General features: G+C 31.9%; 1 protein-coding gene across 14 annotated transcripts in view; it reads left to right on the forward strand.

Annotated features, from left to right (window-relative positions):
- The window catches only part of GPHN (gephyrin), a 620,043-nt gene that overhangs the window by 418,012 nt on the left and 175,722 nt on the right, over window positions 1-26,309 (forward strand). For 9 of the 14 annotated variants that reach the window (XM_077909682.1, XM_077909670.1, XM_077909675.1 and 6 more), the window contains one exon: window positions 12,925-12,981. The exons of the other annotated variants lie outside the window; for them this stretch is intronic. In XM_077909682.1, the coding sequence (XP_077765808.1) occupies window positions 12,925-12,981 (57 nt within the window). The remainder of the gene's footprint in view (window positions 1-12,924; window positions 12,982-26,309) is intronic. 14 annotated transcript variants of the gene reach the window in all.

Raw genomic sequence — 26,309 nt, forward strand, 5'->3', positions numbered from 1 at the left:
AAGACAACCAATTTTTCTAAACAATTCTTTATTAAATGACATTGTCACCAATGATATTTATTTGTTGTACTGAAATGACATAATATTTTATTGGATGTGGAAAAGTCATTTCTTTTTTATACCAGTTCTTTTAATGAAATCTGACTGAAATGACAAATGAATTTTACTTCACTTGCTATATGACACTGTTAAGTATCTTTTAAGAACAAACTTGAAATTTTAGTCTTTCATTGCCCTAAGTAAAAGAATGGCTTAAGCAAAAAAGACAAATAGTTATATAGATTCCATTTAAATAATAGTGGGCAATATCTAGAAGACTCAAATTCTAACACAGTGATAATCTCCCAAAAATGATTTGCTAAAAGAATAATTCTTTAACAGATCAATTCTCTTGAAAAGTGAGCATGATTCACAACTTAAATGAATGCTAATTTTTCAATTATGAAAGGCATCAGCATCTCTATTTGAAATTAAGAGGCATGGGGTAGAGAATGACCAGAGCAAAAAAAAAAAAAAAAAAATCAAACTTTCAGTCAATTCATCATTCTCAATAGATGTTGTTAAAATAGGAAATAATTTCTAAAGACTTTAATTATCTTTTTATTAATTAAGCATCCTGTTTGGCTTAAAAAATAAATGTACTCTCTTGTCACATATTTATGTATCTTAAAGATTAGAATAGAATTTTGTAGCCAAACAAACTAGCAAGTTTTCTTCTTAGGAAGAAAATATAAATACTATCCATCTAAAACTAAAGGTTATGAAATGATTAAAAACTATATGTATTGAAATATCTTAATATACTAATGTATAATCTTAATTAAAACAAAATGCAGAGTTAAGACTTCACTCTATGTTTTCTATTATTTTCCTTTGAGCAAATGAGTTTAGATTACTCTGGGTAAAGAAGAAATGATTTTCAAAGTTTTTTTTAATGTCTTATGTCTGAAAAGCAGTGTGATTTCCTTTACATAATCATTTGATTTTTTTTCTCAGTCATGTTAGTTTGTACAAACTATTCCACACTGTCATCATTTTCCTTTGTGAACACCACAGTGATTATATGATATGGTTAGTTCATTGGTTCTAAATCTGAGGGTCCCAAGTCTCTGGAGAATCTTATGAAGTTGTTAAAATTCTAGCCTAAATCAAAATACTAGGTGAAGCTTGCAGATTGCTTTCCCCTATTTTGAAAAGCCTAGACAAAATCTACTTTTTGCATACTACTTTAAATATTAAGTTACTTTTGCTTTTGTCTGAAATTATATCATCATTGGTATACCAACATCTGTTCAACTGTTAATGACATTATAGAAATTTATGGGTTTTATATGTAGAGTCAACAAGTATCAAAATGTTTAGAAAGCACAGAATTAGTGACATCAATAGTACATTCTCTGGACATAAAAATAAAAGTTTTCTTTTGTGCAAGGTTAATTGCCCCATGTGGGCAATAATATTCTCAATAATATGGGTCAAATCCAGCAATTCTCACACTTAACAGTCTCAAGAGCACTTAAAAATTAGGAATCCAAATAGTTTCTGTTTTTGTGGGTTATGTCTAGCAATATTTCCTGTACTAGAAATTAAAACTGAGAATTTTTTTTTAAACTGAGAATTTTTAAATATTTTTATTTGCTTCAAAATAAGAATAATAAAGCCTTTATATGTTAACATAAACAACATTGTAATGAAAATAATATTTTCCGGGATCCCTGGGTGGCGCAGCGGTTTAGCACCTGCCTTTGGCCCAGGGCGCGATCCTGGAGACCCCGGATCGAGTCCCACGTCGGGCTCCCGGTGCATGGGGCCTGCTTCTCCCTCTGCCTATGTCTCTGCCTCTCTCTCTCTCTCTCTCTTTCTCTCTCTCTGTGTGACTATCATAAATAAATAAAAATTTTTTAAAAATCTTAAAAAAAAAAGAAAATAATATTTTCCAAAACAACAAAAAAAAAAGGTGGAAAAGGATGGCATTGTTTTATATCTTTCAAATATATTTTGATGTCTACTTTAATAGAAGACAGCTGAATTCTCACATCTGCTTCTGTACTTTAATCTGTTGTGATATGTTTTGCTTGAAGAATATTTAAAAAATTCAGTTTCACACAATTATGTAGTCAGAAAAGAAAGGACTAGTGTTTTCACATAATCATGGATATTCTTTTGACACTACACCAAAAATTTACAATTGATAGTTTGTTAAAAGTTAATTTTAACTAACTAGTTAAAAGTATGAAATATAAAACCCCCTCAAAGACTATACTATGCTCTGATATGTTAAAATTTGTTGGTCCATTTTGAACATTGAATAGATCTTATACCTGGACATGGTTTTGGAATGTATCTGTTGGTCACTGAGAAAATATAAGTTCTTCCAAATGTTGACATTTTTCATTATATTATACCAAAAACTTGTCTTTGTTTTTTAACCACCACACTGATCAAAAAAAAAGCATTGGAAGCATTGGAAGCTCTCAAACTCATGGTGATGTATGTTTCCCACAATTCTAATTTTTGCTTAAAAGCTAGAATTTTATCCTTGCGGGGGAAGAAAGGCAACAAATCCTATCTGTTTTCCTTCAGTTGGCAGGCTCATTTCATTCAGTTTTGAGAAAATTTCTACCAAACATCTAAGTCTGGATAATCATAGTTTGTCATTCTTTCATTCCTTCAAGTAAATAAAAATAGTGTTCTGTGCAAAACCTGGCTAGTTCAGCTTACATCTCCATTGCAGAAGTACTTTTCCTTGAGGCAACCATCATCCTCTGGTATGCAGTGGAAATATTTTATTCATACTTTCCATTTTGTCATACTCAAGGAACATGTTTAAACTAGCATTTACTGTTTCATTGAAGACAATGTCAAATGAAACTAGCTTTTCTTTTTTGAAACTGTTAGTTTTTGTTTTTTTTTAACTATTAGTACATAGTAGTGAAAAATACAATGATTATTCATACTGTTTGGATCCACTATCTTGATTTGCACTAAGATGCCAACCCACCATTGCTTTTGTACCATCAGTGCAAATGTCAGTACAGTGAAAAAGGAAAATAATGTCTTAGTACTATTGTTAAAATAATTTGGCCTTGTGGATCCCTGAAGAGGATCCTTCATAGGTCCATGGGCCATACTTAAAGGGTCACTAGTACAATAAAATGAGTAAACTGGCTTGTTTCTTGAAAATATCCTAGGTCAAAATTACATATGCTGAATAGTATCTTCCATTGAGACAATGTTATGGTGGTATTCTCGGTCCAAGATTGTATCCTTTATGTAAATGACCACCAGTACTATGCTTAAACTTACAAATGATTCACCTGACTCTGTGATCCAGATTAATTCTAGGGCAAGAAACAGAGTTTCTCCTCCCAGATTAAAAATGAGAGAAGACTTTCACCCTTAAAGTTGCACTTCTAAGCCACTGCTGTGAAAGGCATCCCAGACCCCTCTTCTCTGGCTGCCGGGGGTCCAGGGACTGTGATGTCCCTCAGCCACACAGAGCCAATCCCTCACTCAGCCTGGGAATGAGCCTTTGCAGCAGAACAGGCCTGGCTCCCTCTGGTTGCCAGGTCTAGCCTGTACCCCATGGTGGGCCACACTCGCTGGCACCAGCCACCTCCTTTGTAAGAGGGTTTGGGCAGCTTTTAACAAAGGTGGTGTGGGAGGTGCCTGAATGGCTCTTATATTAGGAATATAATTGGAAATGGCTCTCTTTTTTTTTAAATTAGCTTAGAACACTTAATCTTAGTGAGACTTTAAATAAAAATAGAAATTTTCAGCTTTTCCTTAAAAAATCAGATTGACAATATTGGGCTAATACTGACATATATAAATACTCACCTGGCATTCTGTATACTCACCAAGCTCTTTTATTTTTCATTAAATGCCTAACTCCTGTAAACATAATTCTCATTCATTATTGCCTACTTTCTCCTCTGTAACAGGTATGTTTTGCTATTTAATCTGGCTTTATAGCAAAACAGATTTTCGAGGCTTCAAATAAAGGAAGGTTCTCATACTCTTTTCTAGTGAGAAAGGTACTACATACTATGGTAAAGTATTTCATATTTTGATAAAACTGGAATTCGATAATTACAATATGTTTTAGCTATTAATTTTGAATTTACAAATTATTTTAAATGGTTATTCTGTGACATTCTGCTAAGTATGCAGGATTATACGTTAATTTCTGTTTCTTCATTCATCTAATTAAGTGTCCCCTCTGCATTTATATGTCATGAAAATTGAAAATGGAATTCCCCTGATCCTTTTCTAATTATTCAGTGTTCACAGAATTATGTTCATCATTGAAGCTGAGTATAACTTAACTGTCAAGTGTATAATTGCCATCCTGAAATCTGAGCTTGCAAATGAATATTGATTAGTTTGAGAAGATTGAGGTAACCAGAAATGATTAGCTATGGAGTTAACAGTTTTACAGCTTAGATAGTCTGAAAGTGGCATGGTCTTTTTTAATTTATTTCATTTTTTAAAAAGCAATATATATGCTCATTTTACAGCAAAAAAAAAGAAAAGAGTTCCTGTATGACTACCCTTAATAAATAGCAACATCTAAATTTTGCTATGTATTATTCTGTTATTTTTTTCTATAAATTCAAATATTTTATATAAATGGATAATAATGGGAAGGCAATGATTAAGGGCTCAGATACTGGAGTCTGACAGACCTGGTGAGGAATATCAGCTTTATCACTTATTAAATGTGTGGCTCTCAGAAGGTTACTTACGTTTATAATTTACTTATCTTTAAATGAAAGATAATACTATTTACCTCATAGAGTTTTTAAGATTTAAATTTTAAAATGCAAATAGCTTATCATAGTCTGTGAAACATAGAAAGTACTCAATAAAGTTTAGCTATTATTATTAAACTATATAATACTTTAACCTATTTTAATCATTTAGTAATATGAACATCTTCCTATGTCATGAACTTTACATTTTTAAAAATTATCTTTTGCAACATTATTATTTATTGTTTAGCATTCTACTTTGTAGATGTAAGCCTCATTTTTTTTTTTTTTTTGCCAACCTCTACTTGGATATTTTAGGTGTTTCCTACTTCCCAGTTAAAAACAATGGTGTAATAATCTTCCAGAAGTTAAATATTTTAGTCTTTTCTTAATTAAACTTAGTAGCTTGTATTTTCTACCTCTGAAAGTGTATGCAGAACTTTTAGGCTTTTGATTCCTATAATTTATATGGATATCAAAACCAGATTATTTTTGCATATTCATGAATTCAGTTTAATGATATTATGGAAGAAGCAAGTTTAGCATTTGCATTTGACTGATTTACTGGCAGACATTTAAAAATTATGAATCCTTTGGGATGCCTGGGTGACTCAGTGGTTGGGTGCCTGCCTTCAGCTCAGATCATTGATCCTGGGATCTGGGATCGAGTCCTGCATCAGGCTCCCTGCGAGGAGCCTGTGTCTCTGCCTCTCTCTCTCAGTATCTTGTCTCCTCCCTGTGAGGAGCCTGTGTGTGTCTCTGCCTCTCTCTCTCAGTATCTTGTCTCTCATGAATTCATAAATAAATCTTTAAAAAAATAAAAAATAAAAATTATGGATCTGAAGTTGTTTGAAAATTTCATGACATTGAGTATGTAATTGCACTGTGAGGCACTAAATATTGAGTATCAGCCCTAGTCTGCCACCTTATAACTTTTTGAGAACAAATGGACCTCAGTTTCTATTTCTGTAATGCCCTGGTATTAAATTAATTAGCTTCTAAAGTCCCCTGTAGGCCTATAATCCCATTCCTTTGAAATAAATTTCTCCACTGACTGAACAAATATGATCATTCTTGTTAGCCCTTCTCTCTGATGTTATATTAATATCTAGTTAATATAAAATAATTTACATTTATTAATCACAGCTTTTGCATTCCATGCTGCTACATAAAGTTAGAGATTATCAACAGGAAATGTTCTAACCTCATTTAAGGTCTTTCTCATTCAGATCAAGCTTATGTCTTTTAAATGGAATATTGGTTTCTCTTGGTATCCACTGGAGTTCTGTTCAAGTTATAAGAAGATAGGAAAGTAAGAACTGTAGAAATACAAAGAATAGTGAAATTAAGGATACTACCTTTCAGTTCCATTTAATTGCTTTGCTCTCTTTAAACTTACTTTTAATTGTTTTAGGCATGTTTTGTGCAAAAAGCAGCTGAACGGAGATAACCTGTGTCATCATTATTTTCGTAGCTGATTTTGGAATTGATTACATAGATCCAGGATTCAAATCCATGTAATTAACTGCTGTGTCTCATTTAGGACTTCAATACAGAGCATATCCCAAACTAAAATAATCTCTAGTTTTTATATTGTAAAATGATATATAATCTAAAATTGGTCATATGTTTTCTTGCCCAAAAATTCATGATTACCTGCTCTCCCTACTCATTTTACTTACATTAAAAACAAAACAATACATTAGTTCAGAAATTTATTCAGTGAATCTTTTTTAGTGCAATATATGTCAAATACTATGCTAGGTGTTGGGAATACAGCAGTAGATAGACATATTAGCCTTGCTCTCAAGGACCTTATAGAAGAGCTGATGTGAAAAAAAAAAAAAAAATTATACAACAAAAAAGATCAGATAAAGAGCCCAGAGGAGCTCTTCTAATCTCAGGAAAAAATAAAATAAAATAACTAAAGAGCAGAACAGCCATTTTATGAAAAGAAATAAATTTGGCAAAGAAATGTCAGAAAACATGTACCCTCTCACTAGAAATCTATTTAATATTTAAAACAATGCAAATTGTGCAATCTAATTGATAACCATTTTTAAATTATAATTCTATGCTATAATAAGCAGTGAGATGAGTATTCCTATTGACACTAGTAGGAATATAAATCTGTGTGACCTTTCAAGTGAACATTATGTATAAGGATATATATACATGTATATTCTTAAGATTCTTCTTACATTTTAATCAATCATAGTTTCCAGAAATTTATTTTTGTAAATTATAAAAGAAGCTATCAAAGACTTATGTACAGGATTATTTATCATAGCATTATTAATATTTATAAAAAATTAGAACCAACCTTAATATCTATGGTTAAATAACTTATACATACATATATGAGTTTTTTATATAACCCAAAAAATCACATTTTTTGCAAAATTTAATGACATGGGAAGATGCTCAAAATAAAATAATGTGGTTAGAAAAATAGTAAACAGTACCACATAAGGATATAATTGCAAGTTATTTTATAATCTATATTATTTTTTAAACCAGAAAAAGAAAATTTTTCGTTATTTAAATAGGGTCTGGTAATGACAGAGATGTCTTTTGCCTGCTTTTCAGATTTATAACAAATCTTCATAAAGCCAACTATTTATTTTTTATAACTGTGTTTATACCCAAGCAATTTATATCTAGGCTAAGCCATTCTATTCTTAATCTTGCTGGGTAGAAAATTATATCATATTTCAGTGGAAGTTTGAAAATAAATTTTCTTCTGTTTCATACACAAATAATAAATAATTCTTAATAACATACACTATACTACTTAAAAGTTATTTCAAAGTGCCTAATAACTCTTTTATATCACACCATTTATGGACTTCATAATTTCTTTTTAGAGAGTTAAGAAATTTGGAAAAAAAGAACATGGATTACATTAATAAGCTCTGGCAGGAAATAACTTGCTTTAAAGTCTAATTTTGTATAGATTGTTTTAGAATCAAAGCTATTATAGAAACTTAAAGATCAAAATTAAATCCATAATAAACTATAAATAAATAATTTCAAATGTTAATATACCATGAGAAATCAGATCCTTAAAAATGAAGGATTTCCTAAGGATAAAAAAATTTTTTAAGGATGAAATAGGTTGGTGGGTCTATGTATGACTTGCTACCAAGATTCTGGTTTTTGACTTCTCATTTCCTTAACCTTGCAACTCTTTCCTTGATCTTCTCAATCCTTTTGTTAGTTTAGTTTATTATCATATTGCTTTTCTCCAGAAATCCATTAAAGTGTTTCTTTTTCCTTGACATATAATTATCACTTATCTTCCTTTCATTTCTTCCTTCCCTCTTTTTTACTTTGCCTTAATAAATCACAAATGAAACTGAATTGTTTTATGATGAAGCAATAGTTTTATTGAAAGAGCTAAAGCATAGTGAAATGAAGTATTATTAACCAGATCCCAAAAAGTATTTATTTACAAATGTATTAAATTTTGAGCTCTCAAAGTAAAATATTTTTGGGATGCCTAGGTGGCTCAGAGGTTGAGCATCTGCCTTTGGCTCAGAGTGTGATCCCAGGGTCTGGGATCGAGTGCCGCCTTAGGCTCCTTGTGGGAAGCCTGCTTCTCCCTCTGCCTATGTCTCTGCCTCTCTCTGTGTCTCTCATGAATAAATAAATAAGATCTTAAAAAAAAAAATCTGGACACCTGAGTGGGTCAGCAATTGAGCATCTGCCATTGGCTCAGGTTGTGATCCCAGAGTGCCGGGATCAAGTCCCACATCGGGCTCCCTGCATGGAGCCTGCTTCTCCCTCTGCCTATGTCTCTGCCTCTCTCTCTGTGTCTCTCATGAATAAATAAATAAAATCTTTTTAAAAAATCTACTCTCAAGTAAAATATTTTTAAAAATCTCCTCCAAATCATAACTACCAGAAACAATATAGCTTACCGATATATCCTGAGTGGTAATGATTAGAAGATAAACAATTTCTAAGAAAAAAGTTTTAATTCCTCTCAATGATAGCCATACTTTAAAAAAAAAAAGCATAATAAAATAGGGTTAGAAATATTTATCTCTCAAGGTAGTTCTGAATGTAAATTAGGTAATTCTAAAAATAAAGTAATTCAATTCCTAGGGTGAAAAGAAAGGAAAAATATTTGTTTAATCTGTGTCATTTTAATTCAAATTAATAAAAAAAAATATCATGAGAGAAAGAAGACATTCCATAAATGAGAGCCTAATTTTAATAAAAAGACCTGAAAGAGAATTTAATAGTAGCAGAGCATTTTTCTATTGATATGTCTCCAGAATACCCCTGAGTTCAAACACAGAATATGTACAATCTTTTGTCAAATTTTTTCACAAATCTATAGTAACTGAAGAGAAGGATAAATACATACACCCAATGATATGGGCACCTAAATTAGTGTGGCTTTTACAAGCCTAACATTTATTTCATTTTATAGTTTATTTAAAAAATTAATAAAAAGTTGAGTTTCTATTCCAAAATCTGCATGTTTGCTTAATACAAATAAAACATTTAGGGATCGGGATCCCTGGGTGGTGCAGCGGTATGGCGCCTGCCTTTGGCCCAGGGCGCGATCCTGGAGACCCGGGATCGAATCCCACGTCGGGCTCCCGGTGCATGGAGCCTGCTTCTCCCTCTGCCTGTGTCTCTGCCTCTCTCTCTCTCTGTGACTATCATAAATAAATAAATAAAAATTAAAAAAAAAAAAAAAAACATTTAGGGATCCCTGGGTGGCGCAGCGGTTTGGCGCCTGCCTTTGGCCCAGGGCGCGATCCTGGAGACCCGGGATCGAATCCCACGTCGGGCTCCCGGTGTATGGAGCCTGCTTCTCCCTCTGCCTATGTTTCTGCCTCTCTCTCTCTCTCTCTCTGTGTGTGACTATCATAAAAATAATAATAATAATAATAATAATAATAATAATAATAATAATAATAAAACAAATAAAACATTTACAACTACTTATTGGCAAGAGAGGTGAGGATGGGATAGGATAATTTTCTACCTTGTTAACAGTGGAAATGATTTTACAGTAAGCTCAGGTGTAGAGAATAGGGCTAAATCAAAGGTAATCAACAACCCGTATTGTATTAGCATCCAAGCAGTTTCTTTTGTTGCATATTTCTAGAATTCAAGTTCTTATAAAAACGGTAAATACGTATTGCAGAGTCATCTTCACTGCTTTATAGGCCACATCTTGGTAATTAGTCCTTGAGGATAGATTCCTCCATAATTAATCTCTGACAAAAGATTCCTGGAAGGTTGCAAAAGAGGTGATACATTGCACTATTTTCAGACTATTTTTAATAGATATTTTGTTATATATATTCTAGCTGACAGGCTGAATAGAAAGTTAAAATGTTTTTGACCCTCTGATTATATTTTTTGAGATCTCAATGAAATACTTATAAAATGTTTTCTTCAGGGTAGAAAAATTATTAGTGATAACATTTTTTTGTTTTGCAACATTTTAATTTTCAAATATATGAACTAATAATCTTAGCCAAACATAAGCCCCACAATTCTTTACATCCAATTCTCAACTTCATTTATATTGCAACGATCCTATATGTAATAAAAACATTTGCAATTTAACATCTTTTAGTTACTGATGCAGAATGTTTAGCCTCATAGACAAATGTGCATAAAATTAGCTAATGATATAAGGCTTTTATAATTATCATGAAGAGTAATTTATGTCATCCAAATGCTAATCTTTTGTGATTAACTTCTTATCAAAGAAAAGTAATAATCAGGCATTTGGATTAGCTATGAATTTCTTTTATTTACACTACCCCATCATAATTGATGATTAAGGTTTGACTAGAATAAATGAGAGTATTAAACTAAAATCTATTGATGTTGCTTTTCTCTAGTTTATCAAATATTAGTTTATAAGACAAATCTTTTTCAAATTCTTTTTCAAGTTTTTCAGTATCTGCTTGCATACCTGGTTCGAGAGCCACACACACACACAAAAAATCACATAACACTTGAATTACAACCACTTCTGGCTTTGATAATAACCACATTGGTTTTCTAAGTCTTCTTTTTTATGACAGTTTCAAATTTATTAAGTCAGATTTATATACAGAAAATTGATGTCAAGTATTGACAGGTGAGCTTGAGCTTTCTGTTCCCAAATCTTTATTTAAATTGGTATTATAAAAAATAAATAAAAAATAAATTGGTTATAGTTTATGTTTCACATTTAGAGATCATGGGTGACTTTTCTTATAACTCATTAAGTTTCTGTACTTGCACTTGCATTTGGATCTGAAATGGTTTAGGAAAACTTCTTCCATAAATAAATACATTAAATTTATTCTATCAGTGGAAAGAGAGACATATAAACACACAAGATAGAGATGTATTCATATACATCTTCTTATAAGCATCAATTTTTTCCAACCTATTTATTTCCAGGCCTATAAAGGGAATACAACTTTAAACTAGAAGTCAGGAACTGTGGGTGTTGTTCCTAGATTTGTCATTAACAACCTTGAGGAAGGTATCTCATGTTGCCAAAGTTAATGAATTTTAAGCCTTCTAGAAATAAAAGACAATGTAGAAAATGGTGATCACTTGTTACTAGATAACAATTCTGAAAATCTTCAGTTTCTGAAAGTTTTCAGAAAGCAGCATGAGGCATTTGACTGTATTTTTTAGTAGGAATTACCTATTTATAATCACGATATAGTGAGTCTCCACTTAAAATGGGAAATAGTTTTTGTTATAAAGATGTTCTCTGAGATCAAAGAAAATAGCACTAGAGAAAGACTAGAAATTATAAATTCACTGCCCATTCAGAAGCCCTATCTTATGGTGTTACCATTCTAATTAGTATCCATTGTTTCTAATTTTAAGAATTAGGTTAGACTAAGAATAATGAGAATTGGTGATTATCTTTTGGGTATATAACATGTAGGTAATGCTGAAGAATTAGTAAGAACTTTATCAAGTAAAACATAATTGACATAATTCTTATGTACCAAGATGCTTTTTTTTAAAAGAAAAATTCACTTTTCTCAGTATTATTCCTAAGCAATCTCCATACACTACCAGAGAGATCCTGAAAGGGATAAGATGATCTATAGCCTGCCTCCAGGAAATATAATTTTCTAGTATGGTCAGGTTTCTTATTTTTCCTGAGGACTTTGACACTGGGAACCTAGTATCACATCACATTGATGCTTCCTCTTCTGTGTCCTAAAAACAAAAACAAAAACAAAACCAGGAGCATCACAACTAACTTAACCTATGCTAGTCTGAATGGAGACCATCATTCTGCACAGGTAGGACCCATAGCATAAAAGCACTTGGTCTGAAGCTTCCTCACCCTTTTCCCCTACTTTTTTGGTTTGTCTTCCTCGCTAACCAAATATTAGTTCTTATTACAGCTCTGTGAAAAAGAAAAAAATCTAATTGGTAACTTCATCTAATGAAACACTTTGTGTTGAGAATCTTCCTTATTTCATGTATATAGTGATGTGAAACCAGTTTTGTAAATAGTTTTAGTTTTCCCTGTCTTACCCAAAAGGAAAATTCAACTGAAATTAAAGTTTTGAGGGAGTGAATCTATTTAACATTGGTCTGGCATTAAAATTTTCTGGTTGGGCAGCACAATTGTTTAATTGGGAATCTCAGTGACAGCTGTAAAACCTCAGTGCTTGGGTCAGCAAGCAGAGGAGCTTCACTCTGTCACCTATCAAGAATGATGCTTGTTAGAACTGATCTTTCCACTTAGGGAACACTCATGTTTTAGTCATACCATTGATGTTTTCTGATATTACAATGAAATAGACACTATAACACTTAAAGAGACAAAGTTCTCTGCATAGGTATATTTGTAATTCTTTGTTTTTCATAAACCAAATGCAAATGTAACACTCCTCCAGATACTGCTACATCAGAAGTCCCCAAGATAACCAAAAGTAAGTGCCCATTTCCTAATCTCAGGAATAGTGCTATAATAAAGACAATTCTAGTGACCAGCCTATTTGCAGAGCATGTCGTATAGCCTCTGGGTTAGTTAACTCCTTGGCTTCCTAAGAGATACCTCAAAGAGTCAAATGATGTTTTTGCATGTTTTACTTATTAATGTGTAGAAAATTTTTTAAGTTCACTTTTTCTTTATTCTGTCTTTTTTACCCATCTTCCCTCATTGTAGCAAATTAGACGGCCGGATGAAAGCAAAGGAGTTGCTAGTAGAGTTGGATCCCTCAAAGTAAATATGTTTCTAACATTTTTTGGCAAGATTTCGTCTATAGCCTACACTTCTTCCTTTTTGGAGGGTGGTGGGAGGAAGGGGGCTTTTTCCATTTTTCACCATCCCATTTTTTTTTATTTTAATATTTTTATTGGCTGTTGGGTCATTTTTTGTTTGTTTGTTTCAGCTACACATAGAGCAACCAGCTGAAGGCAAGCTGCCAAATAACTAGCTTTGAATGGCACCACAAACAAGAGAAAGGGCAACTGTCTTATTACAGGTGCCTATAATTTGGGGTTCTAGAGTAAACCGTTCCTCTGACTGATGTCACTATGTGTTAAGTTCCTGTTACACAGAGAACTAATATTTGTTTTCAGAATATTATCTCCCTTTTTTGCTTTTTTTTATAAAAAGTAACTAAATGTTATTTTAGTGTCATTACAATTTGTAGTTCATTCCAGAAAAAATAATTATTATGAGTTAGTTCATGTATTACATATTATATATATATATATATACATATATATATATATATATATAAAATCTTAAGAATTAGAAAAAAATTTATATGATGCTGGTATAATGGGCTCACATATAACTTAATAGTGTTTAAATACTTTTAATCCCCTTTGATTTTTTAAGTAAAAAAACTGACATAACAATCAATAGAAACCATATATCTAAATGTTTGCCCATTTGTGTATATGATCTTCTAATACACAATTTAAAAATTTCTGATCCAATGGTCCCATTTGCTAGTTGTTAAATATCTATTTGATCAATATATTTGGGTACTCGATACTCTAACATTCAATCACAATGAAAAGGTAAGCCAGTTATCACCCTTTAGAAACAAGAGACTTAGCCAATGATCACTTTAAATGCTGCCACCATAAATATAAGTTAGAAAATTTGCTGGACTTTTAAAATGTGTAGATGAATTTCCCCCCAAATTAACTACTACTTATATCTCAATCCCATTTGTCCTAACAGCAATAGTAACTGTTAATCAAACTGACAGACAGTTCACTACATTGGGATGTCTCAAAATTCAATAACTACCTTGAGGCCTAATATTAAGTCAATTCAAAATTTTATACACCTCCTATTTATTTCCATGTAACAATTTATGAAGCACTAACTTCTGCACTCCTTCCTCTCCTTGCCTCTTCTGCCTTCTTATTTTTACTTTTTTGTTGTTGTTTATTTATTTGTGTGTGTGCACGCACATAGGTGCACATGGATGAGGATGTGTAGTATGTTTGTGTCCTTTATTCCAGACAAGCCATCTTCTCTGTTCTCTAACACTGCTGTATTTTGGGTAGTGTTTTTGTTTTGTTTTGTTTTTAATGTTTTTTCACTAAGAATAATGAGAGGGGATGGGAAGTGTTGATTATATGCCTGTTTCAAAATCAAGGCAAGTTAAAATTATTCAGTCAGAAAAATACAAGCTATGTGTCCCAATGATATATCAGTAGCATTCCTCACTGTCTATTTGTGAGGTATCTGTCATATTTTACCTTTGTCTTTAAAGGAAGATAGTCCATTGTTGTTTAGACTATGGATTATGAGTCAGATTCAAGTGAAAAAGTGAAGTGTGACATAACTTCTTAGAAATTATTGATAGTGAAATAAAGATAAACTGGCATCCATAAGTGCAGCACCATCTGCAATAAACTGGATTGAGTGTGCAAGTGCGCGTGTGTTTAATTATCTTAGAGTTCAGCTTTTGGCTGTATAGAGCTTCAACTTATAATTGTGTGATTATTATTTTTAAGTGTATATACAGTATGATTATGTATATACACATGTATATATATAAGATCAAAGATACATGTTCGAGTTCAATATGTTTACTTTAATATGGTTTCAGCCTTAAATCAAAAACTGCTTTCTTTGATAAAGAAAGGCAAATTTCATAATTTATAAATATTGTTACTCCATATTTCTACCAAATAGAAAATTTTAATGTGCCTCTCTAGTGGATTATAAGGATAGTTACAGTATTTGTTTTCTCCAACACTTTGGTGAAAAGATGCTACAATTAAAATAAGATCTTGGCTTCCTAGTCACGGGTTTATTGAGCATGTATTCTTGTGTTATACAAAGATCATTGATGTTTTGAATGGTTTTCCAAAGGCAGTGAGAAATGTATAACGCTATGATCTTATTTTTAAAAGGAAAAAGGAAAACTGAAAAGAGAACAAGTTGCTTTTTCAATTCATTTTCTGATGTTTACATGTAGCTCCATCGAAAGCTGGAGGAGCTCAGAGATCACCTAGAAGGCAATGTGAAAGGATACTCTCTCAGAGTAAATGTACGATTTCACTTGGTGATTTTTTTTTCCCTAAACTTCTGGTGACTGGTAATGCCAAAGCTGATTGGTTTGTCCTCTCATTCCATCTTTTTTACTTTCTGTCTCTTTTCTCCCTCTTTCTTTCTTTCCTAGCTGCAGCTTCATGCTCACATGTATGAACTAAAGATTAAATTGGCAGGGCAGAAGACACTTAAGCCACATAACACTGTAATTGATTTAATAAACTTATGGCTCCAGTGCAAAATAAAAATTTTCTTTTCAAAATCTGTTTCTTACACAATTGTATAATTTTCTGAGAATCTTTTCATGAGACTTCACTTGGAGCTTTTCCATTGACCATGTCATCTGCCCCTTGTGGGATTTGTCAGCAGGATTATAAATTATTGGCTAGATCCAAGTGACAGAGTTTTGATGATTCGATTCCATTTGTCAAGGAAAGTGATTAATGTTAAAGTATCATCATAGGTAATCTGGCAAGTAGACACATTTTTCTAAGTTAATAGACTTCTCTTAATTCAAACTCTTTGGGAATAGCTATAAGATTTTTTTGTTTAAAAAATTTAGGCAGTAAACATCTTCAATGTCATATAACATCTTATAAAAACTTGAGATAAAGGCTAATATACCTAAGGCAACTCTTTGAAAGAGAACGATAACTTAAAGCCACTCCATACTGTACATATGTAAAGCCACATCTGTGTCAGATAGGCAGTACTAACAATGGTATTTTTTGTGACCCATAGCTCAGACTCTGAATGCTTAGTCCTTCTCCTGAATATGTCTTTTCAAGAGAAATGGAAATAAAATCTCTAAAACGGTAGATGGTGTAAAAATGGCAGAAGAAAAGGTAAATTATTACAGTAAATAATTCCTAGCTCTATTTAACTCTGATATTCCATTCCTGCAGCTTTGAAAAAGTTTCTATCAATCCCACCCTAGATTTACTTCTCCCAAGATTATTGCCATACATTTAATTCATATTGCTATAATAGTTTTGTTACAAAGAGTAGAATAAACAATTATAGTGATATGATAATTCTCTGGCTTCTCAGCATGTTTTTAATTTATGTACCATACATAGTTATATATATTTCTATACTAAATTTCTGATTACTACAGTCTAAAGTTGTTTTTATAGTATTAATCACTCATTTCTCATTTCTAAATTAAGTGATTTAACAATTAATGCAAGTGTCTCATTTTCTACTTTCTTGTGAGCCAGTCGTTCCTTTCTATGCATATTCTTACAGAATTTGAAAGGTCATCCATAACCACTCCCAGAATTTATTCCACTATCTTTAAAAAAAGATTAGTATGAATTTTATGATTGATTCAGTCTAAACATACCTGAATATTATTCTAGAAAGCCCTAAAAAGATTCTGACAATATTAATAAATGTCTTTAGTGTCAAATTCTTTGTAACCAATCATGAGAAGTGATTTTTTTTCCTGTCAAACCAAGACTAGAAAGTTGAGACTTGTTAAAGTCTATATGGAAAGGAGTTAGTGTTAGATTAGAATTAAATTAAAAGTTTTATGCTTCAAAAATTGAGTTATATCATGCCACTTTTCAATTTCTTTTTGTCAACACCTGTACTGCATGGTACAATATATTAATGACTAACTCCAATGTGTTCATCTTTTGTTTCATTTCACTGGGTCACATTTTGTTCTGATTATCTTTTTTTCTAAAAAAGACTGAATATGAGGTATATCATTCTAAGATTTTCATTAACTAGAAAATTTTGGAGAAGAAAACTATCAAAAGTCAAATTGTGTCTTTAGAGAGTTCAGCTTAGAGAAGACGCATATCAAATACTTAGCTGAATGTTCAGTTTCTCCCCTTCTAATTTTCATTACCCCAAAATGCCTTAAAATAAGCCTTGCATGTTAAAAATTGTTGCTTAGAAGCAGAATAAAGCTATTCTCAGTTCCATAAGCTATTTATTTAAACATATTTTGTTTCTAAAATGAGATAAATCAGCATGGAATGACCATTCCATTTTGTGAAAATTTATTGTAAGCATCTAAACACAAAAGCAAGTATGCCAGTGCCTTTTAATTCATTGAAACATTTCTAAATAATTCAGTAGGTTGAAAGATTCAGAACCGAGTGTGCACTTAAATATTTTATTTAATAGTTGGAAAAATGAGACATCATTCAAATGTTTGGGATAAGTATTTAATTAAATCATTAAAGCTTCAATTGGTATCATCTATATGACACATTATTTTTAAGAGAGAAAAGAATCCTGCATCCTTACTTATTACAGACAATGATAAGGTAGAATATTCTAAGATATAGCTTTTGGAATAATATTAAATTTTATTTCTCAAATGAAAATATACTTTATCCTACACTGGCAACTCTATAGCAAAAAGTAGGATATGTCAGATTCTTGAATTATAAATTAATAATGTATCATCATTTTCTATACATGATACAAAGCAGAAGTATTCCGAGCCCCAAAAGAGTTTTTAACAATTTTAATAATAATAAAGCTATCATCTTGTACCTTTACAAATTATCATCTGGTAAGCAGAGTTTGCCTAATTTAATGGCTGAAAAGTTACTACAGATCCTTAGACTAATTTGTTGAGAATGGTGGGAAAATAATCCCACATAAAGAAAAAAATTATATTTTGGAAGATGTGGTACACACACACATACGCACACACACACAAATGGAATATTACTCAGCCATCAAAAAGGATGAAATCTTACCATTCACGTCGATGTGGATGGAACAAGAGGGTATTATGCTGAATGAAATAAATCAATCAGAAAGACAATTATCCTATGGTTTCACTCATGTGGAATATAAGAAATAGCACAGAGGATAATAGGGGAAGGGAGGGAAAACTGAATGGAAAAGAATCAGAGAGCAAGACAAACCATGAAAAACTCTTAACTATAAGAAACCAAACAGGGTTGCTGGAAGGGAGGAAGATGAGGGGATGGAGTATTTGGGTGATGGGCATTAAGGAGGGCACATGGTGTAATATGCACTGGGTATTATATGCAACTGATGAGTTAATTACGGAACTCTACATCTGAAACTAATGATGTACTGTGTTGGCTAATTGAATTTAAATTAAAGGAAAAAAATAAGCAAATACATTAATCTAGTCAGAAGAATGTTAAAAGTTAGGCTTAAGGTTGAAAAACAGTGTAAACAGTGTTGAGAATTGGAAAACATAAGATAATACAAACTCTAATACTTTATTTAGATAATAAAAGTCAATGTAAGTTTGCAGAGTTGAAGGTAATTAGTTAAAGAGTGATGGGGCCCTGAAAAGCTTGAGTGTTAAAATATTCAGAGAAAAAGAAGATAAATGCTCATAAAATAAAGACAAGTAGAAAGACAAGAAAGGAAGAATAAAATACCACAAAGCCACAAATTTTATGTTTTCATTCAGTCATGTAATGTGATAGTAAATTTCTATTCAGCTACAAATATATAGATAGGTTTTGGGTAACCAAATATGTTAATTTTTAAAGGCTTGACAAACAATAAAAGGGAAAATGACTTAGGAAAACAGACTATTGGCACATAAAGTGTTTTGGAGCTTTTTTTGCATTTTTATATTCATCAAATTAATGGTGTTACTTAGGGGTCAGCCAACTATAGCCCCTTGGCCAAATCCTGTTTCTCTTTGTGGGCCTGCAAGCTAGGAATGATTTTTGCATTTTTAAATCATTTTACATGACATGTTAAAAGCATATGAAACTCAAATTTCAGTGTCCAAAAATAAAGTTTTATTGAAACACAGCCACATTCATTCATTTTCATATAATCTGTGGCTGCTTTTGCACTACAAAGCAGAGGTGAACAGTTATAGCAAAGACCATATGGCACACAAAGCCAGAAATGTTTACTATCTATTTACAGAAAAAGTTTATTGAGACCTGCTACAACCTGCTAGTGTGTCAAAATGACAATGACAGAGAAGTTATTATAATAGAGGCCTTGTAAAATTATCTTCATTTTAGAGCTTGAGGAAAGAAGAGCTGCTCAATTTGGGGGGTGGTGGTTTCAGATTATTCTGCCTGGAATCATATATCTAAAAGAGTTAATACCCTAAAATCGTCTACCTTTACATTTTTATTCATCTGTTTGCCATTTTTTTTCTAGCTACTCTTTTTTTCACATCATACAGACACACACACACACACACACACACACACACAGAGTAAACGTACCATGGAATTAAACATTAAACATAAAACATTCAAATATAGAACTGTCCTGTGGATAAAGTATAGATTATAAATAATAATTCTTTGAGGAGCCTCCCACATATATTTAGAGTAAAAAGATAAGTTCCAATCTTGCTCTCTTAAACTTTTTAAAAATATGTTTTTGGAGTATTTTTCCTATACACCACATTTTTGTTTATTGCTTCATTAGGTCTTATAAAAATAAGACCACCTTTTGATTTCTCATATTTAATTGCACTGAAAAATCATACCATCTATAGGAAATTTTGTACAACTGGTAAAGACACCCTGACATGATGAAATACACCATATCTAAAAGGCATCTACATTGAATTAGCCAACTTTGATTGAAGTAAGGAAGAATAGCTGGAACACTAGTCCTTACATAAACATCCAGTAGCTTTTAAATAGGTAAACATCAGTTTGTATACTCTACTTTCTCAGACAAATTTTAGAGTCTTTTATAGAATATTATTTGAGCCTCCTAATAAGTACTCCTTGTTTGATGTTTTGGCACTAACTCATATTAATAATATGCATTTATTTACTCTTTAATTTATAATAATTATGTAACATCCTGAGTATCTTGGTAGATGATGTCTTATAAATATGACCAGTCTACAGTAATGATGAAAATGACAGTAAATCAACTTTAGTATTATCTGTTTGGAAAACAGGCTAATTTTGCTACCCTTCACTTTATTGGAATTTGCTTAACATTTATAGTTAATACAATTCTGAGGCTTCACTTCTACTGAATAACAAAAACCTATCTGTGTTTAGAACAAAAAATTCTCATCTAATACTTATAAAATTGCCTACAGTACCTAAGACATCATGGAAGTGGAAATGACACACACTGTGAGGTATTTAATGCTTATTGCGGAATTGCCATTCTCAGAATTGACTTTTATGCAAAAATAAGGCACTAATAAAAGATCTCCTTTAGTAACAGTAAATTTCCCTAGTAATAAAAAATGGAGAAGTGAGGGGAGGGAAAAGATAAGACTCAAACTGTTTTGAAAGATAAAGTTTTCAGTTTTATGGATATATAGAGACAGAACAAACATGCATGCAGAGCAAAGTTTTCTTAGAACTAACACCTTGCTGAAGAAAATTAGATATGTATATGGTTGGAAAAAATATTTGATTTCTTAATATGTATAGAATTGACCATATTTTAGAAAATACTTCAAAGAAACCTATTAAGGGCAGTGATAAAATTTTATCACAGATATTTGTGTTGGTAAATAGAAAATTTTCTTAACATTATTTCACACAGTTCAGTTTTTTAAAGATAGAAGAAAAAGAGTTTTATATTCACTTATTCATTAAACACTTATTGAGCACCTACTATATTCTGCTGTGCTGGGTGCTAGAAATACAATCAAAGAACAAATCAGATAATAAGAGCATTTCTGATTCCTTCACTGTGCCATCTTCTGTACCTTCATTTCCCCACCCTAACTTTGTATTTTATAACTTCATGAAGAATTTGTAACTAGAGAATGCATACTTAAAAATTTAACAAGAATTGAATGTGGCAGTGTGATAATCTAGAAAGTAAGACAAGCCAGAAAATTATCAGTTCAAAGCATGAAGATTAAACATGTTTTTGAGTATAAAATAACTTTTAAAAAATCATTGAAATATTTTGATAAAAAATAGGTTTGGACAAGAGTTTTGTGTTTCAGTTTTTATGTCTCCAATGGTGTTTTTATTGATATATATATATTAATATATGACTATATTAATGAAGATTTAGTAGTACTCCAAATGGAATAATAGGAACAGGACATCAGAATCGAAATACTGAGCCAACTCTGGTGCCCTCTTTAAAAATATATGAAGATGTACAGTAGAGCCCTCATCCTATAAATCTCACATATAGTTTGCTGGTGTTACTAAACCAGCGAAGATCAGTGTAGTACCACAGGAGAAAAATGACCAATGTTCTCCTTTCTAATTAACCTTAATGAGCATCTTCTCAGCAAGATCACACCAGATCTGATCAGAGGGAGTCTCCATAATGGATTTTTTTTTAAGCTAGGTATTTTTGTATCCCAAGGTTCTTTCTCCTGAAACAGCTTGAACCTTGAAATTTCAAACTTAAGGATCTGCTAATAAGGCTGTTTTGTTATCTGGCAAATGTGTTGGTGATGGAGCCATCTAATCTTCTGAGACCCTTACTATGCTATCATTTCCTCTTTAACAGTGTTTTCTTTTCCTCACTGCAAAACCAGGCTCGGCTTCCCTCGTGCTCATCTACCTATAGTGTATCTGAGGTATACTTTGCACGTATTATCTTACATGGTCAACAACATGCTCGCCCTCACCATTTTTATTTTATTTTCCTTTTGCCTTAATTTATTTTGCCTTGCACTTTGCACTTGGCTGAAAGGGATGAGGGTACTGAAGGGAAAAAGTTAGCTGTTTCAGGAGGAAATGTCTATATTTTTATACCATACTGTTTTCTGAGTAACTTTTTTTTGGCAGTCACTATATCATGTAGAAATGATTTAAGTCTGAACAGCCAGCTTGATTGTTACCACCACCTTAATTCCATAAACATTTCTTTGAGCCAGGTAATTTGCTATTAAACTAATATTGACTAAAGACAAAGATTCTGGTTTATAGGCCTGTGTTGGTCTCTCTGATAGCTGAAGATATACATTAAATTAGTGACAATCTGGTCCCATTACCATAGACACAGCATCCCAAAATAGCTATTAAATGAAAAGTTAATATGATTTCCCTATTTTTGTAAAAAATGGAAGATTCATTCCTTTTTAAAAAACTCATTAGGTTACTCAGGAAAATAGTTTCCTTGATACTTGTATTTTTATAAGGTTCTTATAAACTGGAAGATTAATTTTATAATCACTGATGAGATTCATGTTCTTTTAACAAAATATTTTACATGACATTTAAGCTATGATTTTTGCTTTTTTTAAGGGTCTAATTTCTTATTCTTACCATATAAAACCATAGCACATGTTTTTGTGAAACAGATTCATTGAAATAGTAACATATTTTGAATCTCCTTAAGTCTACTTTCCAAAGCAGGGGCACTTTCAAGTAACTAAGAGAAAAGAGTATTTGTGCCTCAAAATATGACTAGTAAAAAAAAGGACTGTAATATCCTATGAATTTTTAGATCTTATTTTTTTTATAGACAAAACACATATTCTACACATATTTAGTTTGTGCAGGCCACTGTCATTACCATGAACAGGCCAGTACTGTTAGCTTAATTCTGAGAGCAGAAATATTATCTCAAAAATGTCATGCAAAACACAGAAAGATAGCACTATCTTTCCAGGTAGTGTATGCAGAACCACAGGCAGGATAGCATCTTTTGACTTTAAAAGAAATAGCATGACTAAACTAGTAGTCTCACAAGGTTGAATTTATTGAATCAACAGTATTACAGCCAACTTCTTTAATTTTTTCCTTTGCAAATTATAGCTATTTTAGCTTTTTTTCTCTCTTAAAACAGATTTTGTAGAGAATTAGTTTCTTCTTGGAATGTATATCTGTAGGGAAAGGAAAATAATGAAAGGCAAATCAATTACTTGTGGTATCAGCAGACTTTTGAGAGACAAGATTAATTTCATCTCATCACATTTTCCATAGGTCTTTTCTTAATTCCCCAGGATTATTATTCCCAGTGTAAAAATATATAACCCATTTCTTTCTGACACTTCATCCAGGCAATTCTCCATTTCCCATGAGAGTGTATAAGAAGTCTACCATTGGCATCATCTTCAATCACAGCCTACAGCATCCATCAGGGTATTACTTTCTCTGTAACAGCATGTGTATAGGAGGGTTCTCAGGTTGGAATGTGGAACTGGCTCCTGGGAGGGATGGGATTGTGTATGCTATAGCATTTGCTCCATAGCTCTCTCAGCTCTTCAATGAACCCTGGCTTTATCTGGATTTGTTACTTTCATTGTGACACATTAGCTTTATTTATTTGTCATGAAATGTGTTTCTCTTTTTGTCATTTGTGGTAGGGTTTTTATATTCCCAATGCCACATCTCTGTGGACTCCATAGGTGGTGTTTATGTTTAATTTATGATACTCTGAAGACCAATAATACCATGTAGAAGTCCTTTGAGAATCTAATATTCTTGATAACCCTCTGGACAGAATAACCTTCCATAATTTTTTCTATTGCATCTTAAATTGGTAAACACTTGTTTAATAAAATTTTAGACTATGAGTCTTAATAATTAGAATTTCAAGAAATCTCCTAATGATTCAGTTTTTCATATGGAAACCTCTTGATGGGACTGTTGGTTAAGTGTATTTTTTATTTTATAGCATCAGTGGAGGTAGCCAGACCTTCCATAGCTCAATCTCTTTTTCCTCTCATGTTTATACCATCTTCACTGACCTTACTACTAAAGGAATAAATTCTTCAGTACCTAATGTAGCATATTGATTTTATCAATTTCATGTCACTATCTTCTGTGACATTCATAAGAACAAAAAATAAGCCATATTCAAAAATGAGTCTATCTGTAAGTTTTTGAAGAACACGATAATTTCTAACCTTACCTGACTGATACTGGGTAGCAAATATTATACTCCATGTAGTGATAGCCTCTTTGTAAAAATTAAAATTCACTTACTATATGACCAGTTCTGTGTTTGACATCTCACTTATCTTATTTCAATTAGTCTTCACTACAGTTATTTAGAGAAGATATTATCATAATCCTGATTTTACAAACCAGAAAACTGAGCTCAAAGAGGTTAGCTATCTTGCCTTAAGTCATAAAGCTTCCAAATGAGTGTAAAAAATTATTTTTTCTTAAATACCATGCTTTCTGCTGTTCAGGAGTTATTAAAAGTCATCTGCTCTCATAGCATGCAATAGTCTTATATTTTCATAGTATATATTTACATGGTTCAGGTTGATCATATAGTTTTTGGTTTTATGAGAGGATATAGCTGTATCTATAAGATAAAAAGCATTAATTCAAGGAAATATTCGAAAGACTTCCCTCTTATAATTTATTATTCTTATTTTTCTTATATTTAGTCATTCAATAAATATTTATAAACACCTACTATTTCTTCTTTAAATGTAATTATAATCTGCTAGCTATGTCTTAACGTTTGGAGTTGGTTTCACATTTAGAATGCATAGGATATCATGAATGTAAATGAGATCAATGTCACAGGTTGTTCATACTCAAGCCAAGGTAAAAAAGAAAGAACTCACCTTCCAAATTCCCAGCTAATTTCAGCTTTGCTCAGCATTGTTCCAGCAGTGTTAATTATTTAAAATCCTTTGATAAAATTACGTCAGAATTCACTTAGCTTAGACAAAAACCAGAATTAGTACTATCTCCTTGTAGAAATAGTACTCTTTCTGATTTATTTGAAAAGCTGAAATATATACTAGATATGTCTTTTATGATATGTAACAGTAAATTTAAAAATAATAATAATAATTGAAGCCTTTACACCCTTATCTTTAATGACTTAGATTTCCCAGTAGCAAGATTGATTTAGATAATTTGAAATTTTGAAGTTAAATTGATTTTTAATGTTGACAGAGACCAAAATTTAATTTTATTTTCATTTTAATGCCTAAGAATTGTTAGCTACCTAAAGAAACAGTGGCATTTTTAAGTTGGAGCATGCAAAACAGTTGCCCTTTGAACCCAACACACTTTTAGAACACCAGTTCTGATCTAAACAAACCTTGGCTAACCAAGATAGTTTAGAGCTTCTGCAAATGGCAACTTCAGTTGAATTGCAGATAGTACATCTACATATTCCAGAGAGGAGGGAAAAATGGAAGAGAAGGAAAAAAACTAGATTTTAAATACTGCAACATTTCCTCTTAGGAAAGAAAAAATAGGGTTATTTTTGAACCACCAGCAGAACTACAAACTATTTACATTGGAAGAAACTAATAAAATAAAGATTCTACACTGTGAAGTGACCATGAAGATTTTCTGCTTTACAAAATCTTACTTAGAAAATCTTTAAATAATCTGTTATTTATTTTAGTAAGTTTTCTGTGGTGTTCCACTCTTTCCTGTCACTCTTATGTTTACTGTTTTCATTCTGTTTGTACATAATAGTTGAAATTTGAGATGTGAAGAAATCTGTTAGAAATGGAATCTTTTAAAAACATTACAACTGCTGCTTACCAATTTTTCCTGACTCCTACTTCACCTTTGAATTTTTAAAAAGTAATTAGAGTATATAAATTGTTCAGATCAAAATAAGAAAATTAAGAGGGCATCTGGGTATGTCAGTGGATTGTCCAGACTTTTTTTTTAATAATAAATTTATTTTTTATTGGTGTTCAATTTGCCAACATACAGAATAACACCCAGTGTTCATCCTGTCAAGTGCCCACCTCAGTGCCTGCCACCCAGTCACCCCCACCCCCTGCCCACCTCCCCTTCAGTGTCAGACTCTTGATTTTGGCTCAGGTCAAGATCTCAGGGTTGGGAGATGGAGTCCCACTGGGTGTGGACCCTGTTTAAGATTCTTTCTATCCCTCACCCTCTGCCCCTCCCCTCACCTCTCCCTCTGGCTCTAAACAAAAATAAATAAATAAGAAAATTAAGTACATACTTTTCTTTTACATCCAAATAAGTGACCAGCTATGAAGGTAATGGAAAAGCACATTTGACAGGAAAATTTAATAAATCTATCTAATCAAAACATTCTTGGAAAAAAAATTGATTGCCATTTAAAAAAAAAAAGATTATAGGTACTTCTCTCTACTTGGGCATACATTTTTAAATTTCCGTAATAAAAAGGTTTTTTAA

This window comes from Canis aureus, chromosome 9 (genome assembly GCF_053574225.1).
Source record: "Canis aureus isolate CA01 chromosome 9, VMU_Caureus_v.1.0, whole genome shotgun sequence".
Classification (NCBI taxonomy): domain Eukaryota; kingdom Metazoa; phylum Chordata; class Mammalia; order Carnivora; family Canidae; genus Canis; species Canis aureus.